Raw genomic sequence first — 15,311 nt, 5'->3', positions numbered from 1 at the left:
TCTATTTATTAAATAATACTGTTTTCAGCATTGATAATAATAAGAAACATTTCTTGAGCAGCAAATCAGCATATTAGAATGATTTCTGAAGGATCATGTGAAACTGAAGACTGGAGTAATTTCCTATCACAGATTTTAAAATATATATGTATATACTAAAATAGAATCTCAAAAAAAATTTTTTTAAATTTTAATTATTTGAAAATGTCATACTATCATTGTATTTTTTATCAAATAAATGCAGTCTTGGTGAGCATAGACAGACATATAAAAACAAATTGCTATAATTTTAACAAAACAGTTCAAACTTATTTGATGGTTCTCTTACGAGAGGTTCTCTCGTATTGCGTAAGTTTAGCTAATGCTACGGGAAAGATTCATCTGCTCGAGATATTGAAGCCAAAAGAAATTATTCTTAATTTTATATTCATTGTCAACGCAGTGCAGCAGCTAGCAGACCTAGAGCAGGCCATCTCACGTGCACATTGGCTGCCCTGCGGGCAACTGCTGCAGCCTACCAGTGAGCCCGGCGTGACGTCACGCCCAATGAAGGGCGCCCACGCCTTCATAGCGTCTCAGCCCGCCGGAATGGGCGTGGCTTAGCGTATAAAAGTAGGGGCTGTAGGCTGACTTCCCTGATTTTTCGTCTCTTCAGCGAGCTCTTCGCATCGCTGGATCTGAGAGAAGCCACCGCCGCCGTCGAACAGCGAACAGCCAGCTTAGGACAGCGCTGAGGAAGCCGGCCGTCTTCGCCACCTTCAGCCATCCGTGCGAGCTACGCTATCCGGCGACGTATCCTTTACCTGGCTAACCTATTCTAAAAGAGCAGCGAGTGTCTTTTTAAAGATGCCTCGCTCTTCCTGCGGCTCGTGTAGTGCCTCGCTCAGCGCCGGAGACCCCACTTGATCTGCGCTCTCTGCCTGGGCCTGGAACATGCAGAGCTCGCCCTCGCGTCCGGGGGCTGCGAGCTCTGTGAAGCGCTTCCGCTGTCGACCCTGCGGGCTCGACTCGAAGCCTTCAACACCGCAGCAGTCACTCCGCCCTCTGTGGGACCGCGCAGGAAGAAGCGTCGTTCCCTGAGACAGCCGGAACCTGTGGCCACAGTGACGCGCTCGCCGGAGAACCTTCCTCGAGCCTCGCTTTCGCCTTCCCCGCCCCCCCTCACCGACGCGCAGCTGCCGCTCACGAGCCTCACTGCCGTTGCATCTGAGGATGAGGCCGAGGGATGCGCCACGAGAGACTGCTGCTTCATCCTGGCATCAGACAGCGAGGAATGGTCGCTTCACTCCGCCTCCTCGTCGATCCAGGAATCTACCCGTACCCGCGCTGGAGCTGATGCGGAACTGATGCGCCTGCTGACGCAAGCTGTTGACCGTCTCGGGCTCAAGTGGTCGCTGCCGAAGGAACCCGCGCCGAACAGGCTCGACGGCTGTTTCCTTCAAAGTCGCCGCCGTGAAGCTTCAGCAAGCAGGCCGCTCTCGCGAGAGACAAAGCAAGCCTCCTGTGCGAGCCAGCGCCCAGCGTCCAGCACAGCCTCAGCCTTCGCAGCGACGTCAGGGCGGCCGCCCTAGGTCGTGCTCAGACAGCCATCACAGACCGCCGCCCCCCAGAGGGCCTCGGCAGAAGATCACGCTGAAGTCTGAGCACGTTAAGCCCTCCTAACAACGAGAGAGAAAAGACGCGCCAGTCCCGCTGCGGCCGGACCGCCGTCAAAGTTTATTTCCCTGTCAGTCCCCTTTAAACAGGCTACTGCAGTGGTAAATTTAGCAGCCAACGAGCCGGTTTGTTCACCCTCTCGCCTGCACACAAACGCCGTTTTCACGGCGACCCAGAGAAATCTCAAAAAGAGTATAATGTCTGGTCCGGCTCACGCCGTCGGTGTTTTAAGTGTAGTGAAAGTGCCCAGACCCCAGTGTTCACCCCTACACACAAGCACTTCGAATTTCGTGTCACTCACAGAGCACACTCTCATAAAGCGCAGAAAAGCCGCTCGAGTGTTGAATGTAAGAAATGTGTGCACAGGTCTGTGCCCACTATCTGCCAGCACTGGTACACGATCAAAAAAGCAGGTTATGAATGTAAGTCTCGTGCCCGCCAGAGAGCGTTCACGCTTGCTAACACAAACCTCCCCCCGGGCTCCGCCCGTGCGTTTAAGTGTTATCACAAAACGCAGGGCATTAATAAGACGCTCCCCATCCATTATGATCGGGGTGTCAAATACACTTGTAAGTCTCGCGCTCACGCTTACAGGAAGCTTTTCAGCCCGGAGCGCTGCTCGCACGTCAAAAAGTGAAAAAAGAATGTACCCCATCCCTTATGATTGGGCCATCTCACATAAATCAGCCGTTTCGGCTGTCAGCGAGCAGCCCTTGCCCAGAACCGAGAGCGCGCGCGCCGCGGTTTCGGCTCCGGTTCAGTTTCACAAGCCCGCAAATGGCGGCGATCTGAACCCGGAGGGCATTCGCCCCCTAGCGGCTCACATAGCTGCGTGGGAAACTATCCCAGGGATTTCAGAATGGGTGCTGAGCACAATAAAGCAGGGCTATACACTTCAATTAATTCGCCATCCCCCGCGCTTTCAAGCCCGGACCGCGAAGACAGTGAATGCAGAAGTAGCACACCTACTTCACACAGAAATAGCAAAGCTGCTGTGCAAAGGGGCTATAGAAAAGGTACCGTCTTCTCTGAGCGAGTCAGGTTTTTACAGCCGATATTTTCTCGTACCCAAGAAGGACGGAGCCTTCAGACCTATCCTAGATCTGAGACATTTGAATAAAGCGAAAAGACCGTTCAAAATGCTTACGACCAGGAAAATCCTCGCGCACGTTCGCCCTCTGGGACTGGTTTATTTCTCTAGATCTGAAGGATGCCTATTTTCAGATTCAGATAATACCCCGTCACAGACAATTTTTGAGATTCGCCTTCGACGGTCAGGTATATCAATACACCGTCCTGCCTCTCAGCCTGTCCCTAGCACCCCTTACATTTACGAAGTGCATGGACGTGGCACTCGCCCCCCTGAGAAGTCAGGGGCAGAGAATAATGAACTATATGGATGATTGGCTGATATTGGCACAGTCAGAGACAGAACTGCTATCTCACAGAACAGTGCTTCTCAGTCACCTGGAAAGTTTGGGTCTCACGGTCAACTGGACCAAGAGCTCATTACTGCCCAGCCAGTCAATTTCCTTTTTAGGAATAGAGCTGGACTCGGTGACCATGACGGCTCGTTTATCGACACAGCGCGCGCGCCGTGTTCGCCACCTAGCCGCATCTTTCCAGAAGGGCAGCTTTCTCCCTTTGAAAAAATTTCAAAGGATGTTGGGCTGTATGGCATCAGCTGCAGCGGTGCTTCAGCTGGGCCTACTGCGCATGCGCCCTCTCCAACGCTCGTTAAATGCTCGCGCGTCCCGCCGAGCCTGGGTTTCTGGCGGCCAGAAAATCAGAGTGACTCAGACCTGCATAGCGGCTCTGCAGCCCTGGTTAGTAGCCGACTGGTAACAACAGGGAGTGATGATGGGAACCATCTCTTATCGGAAAGTCATCTCGACAGACGCGTCCAACTCAGGTTGGGGCGCGCTGTTAGAGGGCAGACCGGTCATCGGCCAGTGGTCAGACCAAGAGAAGTGTTTTCACATAAACTGTCTGGAAATGATGGCGGTCGAGAACGCGCTGAAGCGCTTCCTCCCGTTCATACAGGACCAACATGTTCTTGTCCGCTCGGACAACATGTCTGTGTTATCCTATCCTAACCGTAAACCGTCAGGGCAGTGTCAGATCCAGAAATCTCTGCAATCTGACGGAATGGTTTTTGGTCTCAGATGCACCTGCGTTCGCTGAGGGCGGCGCATGTGCCTGGCCATTTGCACGACGGCCCAGACAAACTGTCCAGGGACAAAGTTCCCCCAAAGGAATGGTCCCTGCACCCCCAAACGGTCCAGAAGCTGTGGCGCCTATTCGGTAGAGCGGAAGTCGACCTATTTGCGCCAAAAGACAACGCTCAACGATCTCCTCTCTCAGGCTCGCGGCGCGATCTGGCATCCCCGTCCAGAGCGCTGGTCTCTGCACGCATGGTTGATCAACGGGTACTCGTTGCCCTGCCAGAAGGAGTGATGAACACGATCACACGGTCTAGAGCTCCTTCCACGAGGAGGCTCTACGCGTCTAAATGGTCGGTGTTCTCTGGATGGTGCACCAACAGAGGTCTGGACCCACGGACATGCGGGGTGGAGCATCTGGTCACCTTCCTACAAGAGTTGTTGGATAAGGGGAGGTCCCCATCCACGCTTAAAAAAGTATACGTGGCGGCTGTGGCAGCGTTCGTAGAATCGACGCACGTCCAGTCACTGGGAAGACATGAGTTGGTCATCCGCTTCCTTAGAGGAGCTAGAAGGATTAACCCGCCATGCCCCCCGTCGGTTCCTATGTGGGATCTTTCATTAATCCTCGAGGCCCTGAAAGCCTTTCCATTTGAACCACTAGACTCCGTGGGGTTGAAATATCTATAACTGAAAACCATCTTTCTGACTGCACTGTCGTCAGTAAAACGTGTGGGGGACCTTCATGCGGTGTCTGTCAGAGCGTTGTGTCTTGAGTTCGGGCCGAATGACTCTAAAATCATCCTCAGACCTAGACATGGCTATGTTCCTAAAGTGATGGGCACTCCATTCAGAGCGCAAGTTATTTTGCTGTCTGCTCTGCCAGCATCTGACAGCGAAAGTGAGGTGAATCTCCTCTGTCCTGTCAGGGCGCTGAGACTTTACATTACGCGCTCCGCCTCCTTCAGGCGTTCAGAACAGCGTTTTGTTTCGTTTGGTGGGCGCACCAAGGATCTCGCCTCCTCGAAACAGAGCCTGTCCAGATGGATAGTGGACGCTATAGCAGCTGCTTACGCGTCAAAAGGTCTGCAATGCCCTCTGGTCATCAGGGCTCATTCCACGAGAGGCGTGGCCTCGTCGTGGGCGTGGTCCACTGGTATTTCTATCCATGACATATGTGTAGCGGCGGGCTGGAGCTCTCCGTCTACCTTTGTCAGGTTTTATAACCTAGAAGTTCCTTCCTTGCAGGCTAAACTTTTGTCAGTTTGAAGGAGAGGTGTATTCTGCCCAGATCTTCCTGCTCAGATCACTCTCACGTGACTCAGCTCTCCTGGTTGAGCTGCACTAGTAGGGTATGTGCCATGTGCCTATACAGACCGGCGCGCTGCTCTGTATTCCCTATGTGTGCTTATGTACAAGTGATGGCCCGCGTGGCTGGCCACCTTATTTTTTCCACTTATGGGGTTCCCCTGAAAGTTCGGGGTCTCATGGTGGATGCTTGGCGCGCACGGCGTTGACAAAGTGTTCCCGTAGCGTAGGCTAAACTTACGCAATACGAGAGAACCTCTCGTAAGAGAACGATACTCGGTTACTAAACTTAACCCCGGTTCTCTCTAGAGAGGGAATGAGTATTGCGTAACCGACCGTGCTCGCGCCACGAGCGACTTCGCTTCAGTTGACGAAAAACCAGGGAAGTCAGCCTACAGCCCCTACTTTTATACGCTAAGCCACGCCCATTCCGGCGGGCTGAGACGCTATGAAGGCGCGGGCGCCCTTCATTGGGCGTGACGTCATGCCGGGCTCACTGGTAGGCTGCAGCAGCTGCCCACAGGGCAGCCAATGAGCACGCGAGATGGCCTGCTCTAGGTCTGTTAGCTGCTGCACTGCGTTGACAATGAATACAAAATTAAGGATAATTTTTTTGGCTTCAATATCTCGAGAAGATGAATCTTTCCCGTAGCTTAAGCTAAACTTACGCAACACTCGTTCCCTCTCTAGAGAGAACCGAGGTTACTTTTAGTAACCGAGTATCGTTTTACTTGACTGATGTGTGGTAGGCATGATAAATTATGCTGACACAAAACTACAGTCACTGAAATGAAATTAACCTTGCTTTAACATTTCAAAAATCCATATACCTTGCATATGCTGTGTTTAAATATGTATTGTGAGAAAAGAAATAAAATTCGTGACAGCTGCCAGAATGAGGTGACTTTTCCACGTTTGTGACTAATACTATGATTTCTGTGGTTTGGCACGATTGGTTTAGGGAAAGTAATTTGCAAAATTACTTAAAATATTCTTTGGGAAAATTAGGAATACTTAGGATATTTTGTCTTAATGTAAATAAGGAGACTAAAGGAATAAACGAGTTGAAGTGATCTCAAAATCTTCTGATAAACTACCATACCAAAGAAAAACGTTTTGCTTTAACTTGAACATGAAAGCTTTAATATGAAAATGCACCTAACATCAATTATTAATATTTTGAATATGAATATTTTGAAAATGCTAATGCCTTAAAATGAATCTTAAAAATTTCCCAAACACAGTTAAGATTAAAAAAAAAATGCTTACAGGAAAACCATGTTTGAATAATTTCCACTCCAACTTACACTCAAGCTTGTCCTCTGGTGTCCCCCTCTCCAGCAGAGACAAGTAGCACACAATGTCTTTAAGGAAGACCACTTGGGGCGATGGAGAGCCATTTTGTGGAGAAGGACTCCTCCGGAGAGATGTACGATTCTCAGATCGATTACGCTCTGGAAGGATGCCAATTATATGTCTATTAGCAATGACACCAGTTATCACACCAAAATAAGTGTGCGCGAGCATCTTGTTTTACAAGTAGTGCAAGTCTTGATGAACTTCTGTCAACAAAACATGATTCTGATCAGGCAATTTTGCTTGATAAGCAATTCCCTATATGTAAAAGCGTAGCAAAGATCAAGGTTGTTCACTTGTACATGAGTCTGACCTGGGGAAAGGCGCGGGGAGTTTGCGGTCTTGGAGAGAGCCAAAGCATTGCTGCTGCTGCTGCCCGCTGGGGGTCTGGGCTGCATGCTGGGTGACCGGTGGGGGCCTCTGGGTGTGTGGCCCCCTGTGCCTGATCGCTGTGAGGAGGAGCGGGACGAGCAGGGTGACGTGGTGGCCCCTGAGCCTGGAGTCATCCCTACAGAGTTCTCTGGTGTATGTCGGCTCATAGCACTCAAAATACTCTTTCCATTCATACCTACAAGAAAAAAAAGTGGTACAGGAAAAAAAAGAGAGGAGACTGAAGGTTATAATCTGAAACGAGAAAGGAAGCAACAGAGCGTAGTACAAAAGAAAAGGATAATGACATAGTGTCTCATTCAATGACTGTGCGTGCACACATATTTATGCGTAAAACCTGTGCATGAACACAACACAAATCATGACTCATCAAGAAGTTAGCATTTTTTTATTTATTAAAACTTCTGACATTGACAGGGTTTAAGCATAGTTGGCGCATCTGAGCTAATACAAACTGCCCAGGTGGCTATTCATTTGAACTCTCTACAAAATACACACCAACATACATTATTACCAAATACATTATCCATTATTACACACACACACACACACACACACACACACACACACACACACACACACACACACACACACACACACACACACACACAAATTATAATAAAAGTAAAATAATAATAATTGCCACACAAAAGGGGAGAGAGAAATCAAGTTCCCTTAGGACGCCTGGAGTCACATGCAAGCGATGAACAATTTTAAATTGCATTTCCCAGGCTGAGTTGTTGGCAAGATAGGAGGAGATCTCACATACCGCTTCCCAATCAGTTGTCTGAATTTCATCCCCAAAGTCCTTTTCCCATAACAAGTTTTATCTGAGCCTGTATTTGCCCTTATCAAAATGCTATGTTTAATGTAAGTTTATTTAATTGTTCCTCCAATGGGGATACGCAGAGGCCTCTTGAATAGACTCTGCATAGCATTTTTTTGCTATGAAGCTGTGTATCTGGTGTTATACCAAAAACAGCTTCTTATTGAGATCATATTTTGCAGTGAAAGTTTACATTTTTTAATTGTACACAAGACAGTAAAAACTGTAATATTCAGCAGTATTATTAATAAGAAACATTTCTTCTTATTAACATTATTATTAATGTTGAAAACATATGAGCTGCTTAATAATTTTTGTGGAAACTATGATCATTTTTTTCAGGATTATATTTATAAATTTAAAGCATTTATTTATTTAATTATTTTACATAACATTTTTGGTAGATATGTTAAAAATAAACTTAAATACATTATACAATGTACATAAAAACTTTGTACTGACTTTGGAGTTCTGGAAGAATGTTTTATAGAATCATGAGACCAAATTGGAACTTTTTGGACCCATGGATCAGCAGCGTGTCTGATGCAAAAAAGGCAAAGCTTACGAGCAGAACACGACCATCTACATCAGTGGTTCTCAACCTTTTTTGGGCCAGCGCCCCCTATCCATTATCCAGGTCCCTTACCGCTCTCATTGACATTATGACGGGCACACAGCTTGTTATTTTGATTCAGGAAGAACTGTAAAGGGCGGCTGCTGTTTGTGGTTCTCGGTGACTGTCTGTCTACAACTCTACATAACACGCTGATGACGTGTGATGTCTGTATGAGCAGGGTGCGCGGAGGTATGGAAATACATATGTTGACAGGCAGGTAGGACATTGTATCATTGCATTCGAACCAAAATATTTCGGAAATATTTTTAAATATTTTTTACCACTTCTATTATTGATTGCTATCAGGATGTGAAAAGAGTTTCAACCAGTATAACAAAAGGTGTTTATATATATATATATATATATATATATATAAACTACCCTACCTTTAAAATTTGTTGACTGAGTTGCATGAAGGGCAAAAGGACCAACAGAAATCACTGATTGTACTGTCTTTGCCAGTCCAGAGAAATCATGGCACTAGATGGCACTGTTGGCTGTCAAACTATTCATACAGTTAACTGATATTTGCCTTAATCACCCCGGGTCAATAGTGATAGTAGAGGTATTCAGACACAAGGACAATAGCATTTTTCCATTATAGTGGACTTTTACATCAAAAGTCAAATCTATTCATTTGTCTAGTCTTACAGAGAGCAGGTCTTCCACCAAGAGCAGGATTCCGACATAACTCGAAAGCAATTGCTCACCAGATGTGTGTGGAATCTTCAGGCATCTACCAGTTTATTATTTTAGTCATGCAGGTTGGGTGTTTGTTAAATGCAGGATTACACACAAACTGGTTATGCATAGTCCAATCTAATTCAAATAAAAAGGTAAAGTGGGATCCAAAAGTCTGAGACCAAAGGTCTAAGTACTTTTTTATGTCATATACACTGCAGTACAAAAGTTTGGGTTCAGTACGATTTAAAAAAAAAAGAAATTAATAATTTTATTCAACAAAGATGCATTAATTTGATCAAAAGTGACAGTTATAATGTTAATTCAAACCATTTCTATTTTAAATAAATGCTGTTCTTTTGAACATCCTAAAAAAAGGTAACTCAGTGTCCACAAATATATTAAGCAGCACAACTGTTGTTTTTAACATTGATAATAATAATAAATGTTTATTGAGCAGCAAAATCTACATATTAGAATGATTTTTTATTTCAAAATATTACTGTTTTTACTGTATTTTTGACCAAAGAATTACAGCCTTGGTGAGCATCCGGAACTTTGTCAAAAATATATATATATAAAATCATACCAACCCCAAACTTTTATACAGTAGTGTATATCTTTTCATTAGAAATTAAATGATCAGTATAACAATGTCAGTGACCAGAAGAAATGTCTTAGTATTTGGTTTGTCCGCTTTTGCTTTAATGACAGCATTGCTCGAGCAGACATGAACTCCAAAAGTTTAATTAGTGACCTAGAAATAGCAAATAATGCAAAATCGTAAATTTTTCAAAATGTAGAAAAAAAAATTAGCTTATTTCCAGGTTTCCAATATCGACCCAGTTGTACATGTACTGTATCAGTGGGTAATAGTATTTCAATACAGTTGCTCATTCACAGTTCCTAAAATAACCTCAGGGAAACAGACACTTTATTTTCAGAACCTATTAAAACCATTAATATGAATATGAAATCCAGACTTCTACTGTGTGTTATTGATAGAATAAAGACATTATAATAGACTATTTACCCTGCATGCCTGCTCCAGATCGAGAGGTGTCAGGGGAGCTGCCTCCGCCATTCTTGCTCTTGAAGGAAGTGAAGAGGTGTTTGCACAGTTCCTCAGGGATGTCATTCTCCAGGTAGGTCGTCATGAATAGCTGGAAACCCTCGTAGTCGATGGGCTACAGGAGACAAGTGGAGAGTTGATGAGAAATGAGAAGATGGGAAACCTGTGAGATGAAATACAGCCATGAATATTCAGTTTTCTGCTCCTTTTTTCCAGCAGACAGAATGTTCCTGTCTCTGGGCATGAATGACACGCTCAAGCATTTCTTTATGAGACACGGCAACAAAAATACAGAGGGAGCTCACTAACACACATTGAAGTACAGTAAAAACAGACATTTGCAAATATATTTTTGCAGCTCATAGAAACAAAATCATCTGAGGTTACAAAAACACCATGAAGACATGGCTAACACTGAAAAGCAATGGGCACGACCTTTGACCTTCAGTAGACATTATGACCCAAGCTTGAATTTCTTGTTAGACAGGGATGGGCCGGGACATGCAGTCTGTAGACACATTGAACCACAGAACATGCAAACCCAGAAAGTAACATCTTACTTGGTTGAGAACATCTTGCTTCTGTGTGGCAGTCAGAGATATATGGAGAGGGTAGAGGGAGAGAGGGGTTATATACACTCCAGTGGTTGTTCGTGCAGAGGGAAGCGATCAGAGAATGGTGTTATCCATAATATCCTCTAGTGCTCTGATGCTGAATGAATTCACATTATTCCATCTTTAATGCTGTATGGCATTAGTCCACCCACATCATACTTAATGGGGTTCTGCAGGTTTATTTGCATAATCCTGACTTACTTCTTTAAGGTGGTAATTTGATCACAGAAACAAAATGGGGGGAAACGTATGCAATAAAAGACTAAAAAGGGTAAAGCTTTATTACTCTTAATGAAAACTAAATCTAAACATTTCTGTTAACTGAAATAAAATCTAGCAAAGCTGGGAAAAAACAAAATACACTAACCTTCAAATGTTTGGAGTTGATAAGATTTTTTTTTAAGTTTTAAAGAGTTTCAATGCTCACCAAAACTACATTTATTTGATCAAGAATAGAGTAAAAAGTAATAGTGTGAAACATTATTACAATTTAAAATAGCTGTTTTATGTGAATATATTTTAAAGGGGTCATATAATGGTACATGCACTTTTACAGGTTGATTGTACTGAAATGTGTGTTGGCAGTGCCTGTACACAACCATCATATCCACCTTTTTCCTGGTTAGCGAATTTACCCATGATTCATAGCGGGTTTGAACCGGAAGCCGGTTGTTCTTTTCCGGTTGGAAGCTTTGTGAAGATTAAGCGCCGTTCGCTCAGAACGCCCTCAGTGATGCGCTGGTTAGAAAATATGTGAAATAAGTAAGGCTGCCCCTGCCCGTGCACGACTGAATGTGGGTTGGAAGTTATGTATAGGCTACTATATGGGAGAGAATGTTAAACCATAATAAGCGTTTTAGTATTCTGCATCTCAACGCACGCATAAGCTTGCCACAAAACACCCCGGCAAAAGTAATGATTATGCATGAAACATTTGAATTGTTTATTAAAAAACTAGTGTTTTCTGTAAGTGTGGACTACAAAGATAAATTTGATGATGCTGACTCGCCATCTTCGCAGTAGTGAACGCGCCTATAGAGAGAAATGCACACTTCATACGAATTAACCTATACATAAGCAGAGAGCAGCCCATTTCTGTTAGTTTTTAATTATTTTGTTTAAAACGTAGACATTTCAAGCTTTCTATAGATATACTTCTATGTGATAGAAGTATATCTGAGGCAAGTGTATGTGAGGCAAGTGACTTGTAAGCTGATTTTCGTTCATTAATGAGAAGCGCTCCAGTTCACGTGCAGGCGCCTCCGTGTTATATTTGCTTCTTATTTATTATTCCAGGCAAGTTGTTGATAAAACATTGATTAAAATGAAGATATAATTTATACTAAACGAAATACACTTTAAAGAAAGGCTTTCTACAAAACAAAACTTAATAAGTGGTCAAAATCATGTCTGAGCCATTCAAATGTTTTCGATATATAGGGCATCTTATGATCCTATCTGACTCATCTCATGCGGTTCCCTTTTCATATAATCAACATAGATGAAATAAATAAAAAAACATTATATTGTGAAACTTAAATATAAAACATATGTTTTAGTTTTTTTCCTTCTTCTATTTAAGCGTCACACCGCTCCGCTTTGCTCACAAGCTCTGGTGTGTAGCCTATACATGCATGTGTGCGTGCATGTGATGGAGGGGTGCGATTTTCGAATAATAATTGAATAATAGCCTACCCAGCGATCTTCGAATATTATTTTTGCTTGAAATGACCATCTCTACTGGTAACGTATTAGGCGTTTGTCAACAAAATGGTGTGAACAGACATACAACTTTTTCGTTGGATGCTTCAGATTTTGCGCAGCTAACCAAAAAAACTTCTACTCTCTGACATTGAATGTAGCTGATACGAACCGGACATGGGCTTTCTCTCCTTTTTATCTTATGCTCAAACACCCAGTTTCTAATTTTTTTTAAAATCTTCTTTGAATTGTTAAAACAACAGCACATGTAGCCCGAACTCATTCTCTCACTGCTTATACAGTACGAACCGGAAGTAGGCAACCGGAGTGGTCGTCATGGCGCGCATTGTTTAGAGCAGAATAAGGTGGATAATGATAAAAATCCATCCAGTGTTTTTGTTTTAATCTCCTTATATGTTTTCCCCTGCCTCAAATTGAGCCGTTCGATTTTGTGACGTCACTAAATCGGACGCCCCTCCCACGATTGATAATTGACAGCAGCGTTTCAACACGGACCCGCCCTGAGCGAGCTGTTATCGTAGTCCACCATTGTTGATACACTGGAGCAGAATGGCGTCTAAGCGATTGTGGTGTTCTGTTCTTGGCTGTAATAAGGAATGCAGCAGTCATTTTTGTGTCCCTAAATTCGAACCGCTGAAAACGCAGGGGCTTAGTTTTATTTTTGAAGGGAATATTCCCAATGATCTTTGTCAGTGGTTCTCAACTCCAGTCCTCGAGACCCACTGCTCTACACATTTTGTATTTCTCTCTTATCTGAAACACTCAGTTCAGATCAAGGAGTCTCTCCTAACGAGCTGGTGATCTGAATCAGGTGTATTAAATAAGGAGACATAAAAAATGTGCAGAGCAGCGGGTCCTGAGGACTGGAGTTGAGAACCACTGATCTACGTAAATGCTTTTTGTTTGCGGTAATCATTTCTCACCAGACTGCTTTCTAAACGAGGGTCAGTGTAAATCTGGTTTTGCTAAGAAGCTGGTCCTGAAAACAGAATCGGTACCAACTATTCGTGTTCCTGCTGCTCCTCCATAAGAAGTGAGTGTAACGTTTTATTAACCTTTAAATATTAATCTAGGCAAATCGCTTGCACGCTTCACGATGAATGCGGCTAATGTTTACACTCAGGGTATATTAACGTTACGGCATGTTTTCTCTGTAACGTTACGATGTTCTCAATATAATTCATAATCCCACGTTTATAATGAACAACGCATTAGGTTAATGTGTTATTAAAAACCCTGCCAGTACATACAAAAATAGATCAAAGTGACATTACGTTAACCAACCATTCAGAAACGTCCTGTTCGAGCCTTAATTGTCGAACTTCTTCGGGGGCCGTCATCTTGTTCCGGGTCCGACTCCGGTTCAAATTGGTATGGTTGCACAGATGTGTCCTCAGAGACTCCTGCTGCCATTCTTTCGCCAAAATATACCCTCAACTGTTGTCAAGGCAACACTCCACGTGCGTTCTCAAAACGCCCCACAGAACAGAGGGGCGGAGTGAGGGCGGAGTATGCCTTTAAATGAAGCTCATTATCATTTAAAGGCATATGCACTGAAACGGCGTGCTGAAAACAGAGCTGTTTTTGACCAGGTAAAATGAGTGTTTTCTTACAATACTAATGAGAATTTTTAATAAAAGTATATTACAAAGTTTTCATTTAGACCCTAAAGATTTATATTAACTTGTACAAAAATGGCATTATATGACCCCTTTAAAATGTAATTGTGATCCTTCAGAAATAATTATAATATGCTGATTTGCTACTCAAGTAACATTTCTTATTTTCATCAATGTTAAAAACAGTTGTGCAGCTTAGTATATTTTTCAGGATTCTGAAAGGAGAACAGTAATATCAATTTTAGCTATACGGTATATTATAAAACTCTTTACAACTCACTGACGTTAAACATTAAATGGCCAACAGATAGCAATAACACCAGGCTATGCTAGGAAAATAATACAGAATTAAATTTAAAAAATAAAATAAACTGAAACTAGAAAAATCTGACAGAACAAAAACTAACAATGATAGAGCAAAAACGAACTTTGAAACAAAACAAAAACAAAAGTTGAATTAAGCTAAAATATAAATAACTAAACAAATAAACAAAAAAGTAAAACTAAAAGCCCTGGAAGAGATTTGATATGATATTGGAATTTATTTACATGTTTGTGTGATTTAGCACATAATTCACTAAGGTAAATATGCAAATTGGGTTCTGGCACAAATGCACCAACAAATCTGTGCTGAAGATCATTTTCCTGGTACTGCAAGTGCATTCACCGTTAATCATACCAATGAAGGAATGAACAAACCTAAATTCATTAGATTCCTCCTGTTGCTGAAATGAAACTTTGTAAAAGGCAAAAAGCCAGTAAAGCAAAAACAGATAGAACAGGAGAGAAGGAACTAGAGGTGGAAGAGAGGAACTTGCATGCAAAGGGGGGGCTACAATTGAGGGGTTGCAAATGTTGGGCAGATGCACACCAAAACAGCAAGGTGAAAGTAACTGAGCACAAATGAGTCTTTGTCTCAGTAATAGCAAATGCGTTTGTTTGTTTTGGAGGTGAAAAGCAGCGTAACCAGCCGTGGCTGTAAGAGGAACTTCCTGTCTGACTTTCAAACGTGCAAAACAGAGAGGCTGACTCCGCTAACAAATAATGCCGGAAACAATGAACCGTTTATTTAACCTTTCACCGGTGCCCATTGTCACAGACACTCGTCATTTGACAAAAGTTACAGAGTCACCCTAATTAAACTTCATTATAGAAAGGCACTCAAAAGAGCTGTGACTCGTTGAGGCGACGATGAAGGATATTTAAAGCCCAGCCGTAGTCAGACAGTCAATCACGGCTGTATCATGAGTGAAATACAGCCCTCTGTCATTTTAAGCAGGCAGCACAGT

The 15,311-nt window shown here is 43.3% G+C and overlaps 1 protein-coding gene across 4 annotated transcripts in view; it reads right to left on the bottom strand.

The window, feature by feature from the left end:
- The window catches only part of dgkg (diacylglycerol kinase, gamma), a 147,860-nt gene that overhangs the window by 86,970 nt on the left and 45,579 nt on the right, over positions 1 to 15,311 (bottom strand). For 3 of the 4 annotated variants that reach the window (XM_077216586.1, XM_077216588.1, XM_077216589.1), the window contains 3 exons: positions 10,029 to 10,182; positions 6,796 to 7,050; positions 6,434 to 6,580 (listed from right to left, as the gene is read on the bottom strand). In XM_077216586.1, coding sequence (XP_077072701.1) covers positions 6,434 to 6,580; positions 6,796 to 7,050; positions 10,029 to 10,182 — 556 coding nt within the window. Of the gene's footprint in view, positions 1 to 6,433; positions 6,581 to 6,795; positions 7,051 to 10,028; positions 10,183 to 10,627; positions 10,649 to 15,311 lie in introns of all 4 variants that reach the window. The other variant, XM_077216585.1, reaches the window with a different exon arrangement.

Source organism: Siphateles boraxobius, unplaced genomic scaffold, assembly GCF_051911475.1.
Source record: "Siphateles boraxobius isolate OS27281-9 unplaced genomic scaffold, OSU_SipBor_1 7, whole genome shotgun sequence".
Classification (NCBI taxonomy): Eukaryota; Metazoa; Chordata; class Actinopteri; order Cypriniformes; family Leuciscidae; genus Siphateles; species Siphateles boraxobius.
This window is presented reverse-complemented; position numbering and strand designations above follow the sequence as displayed.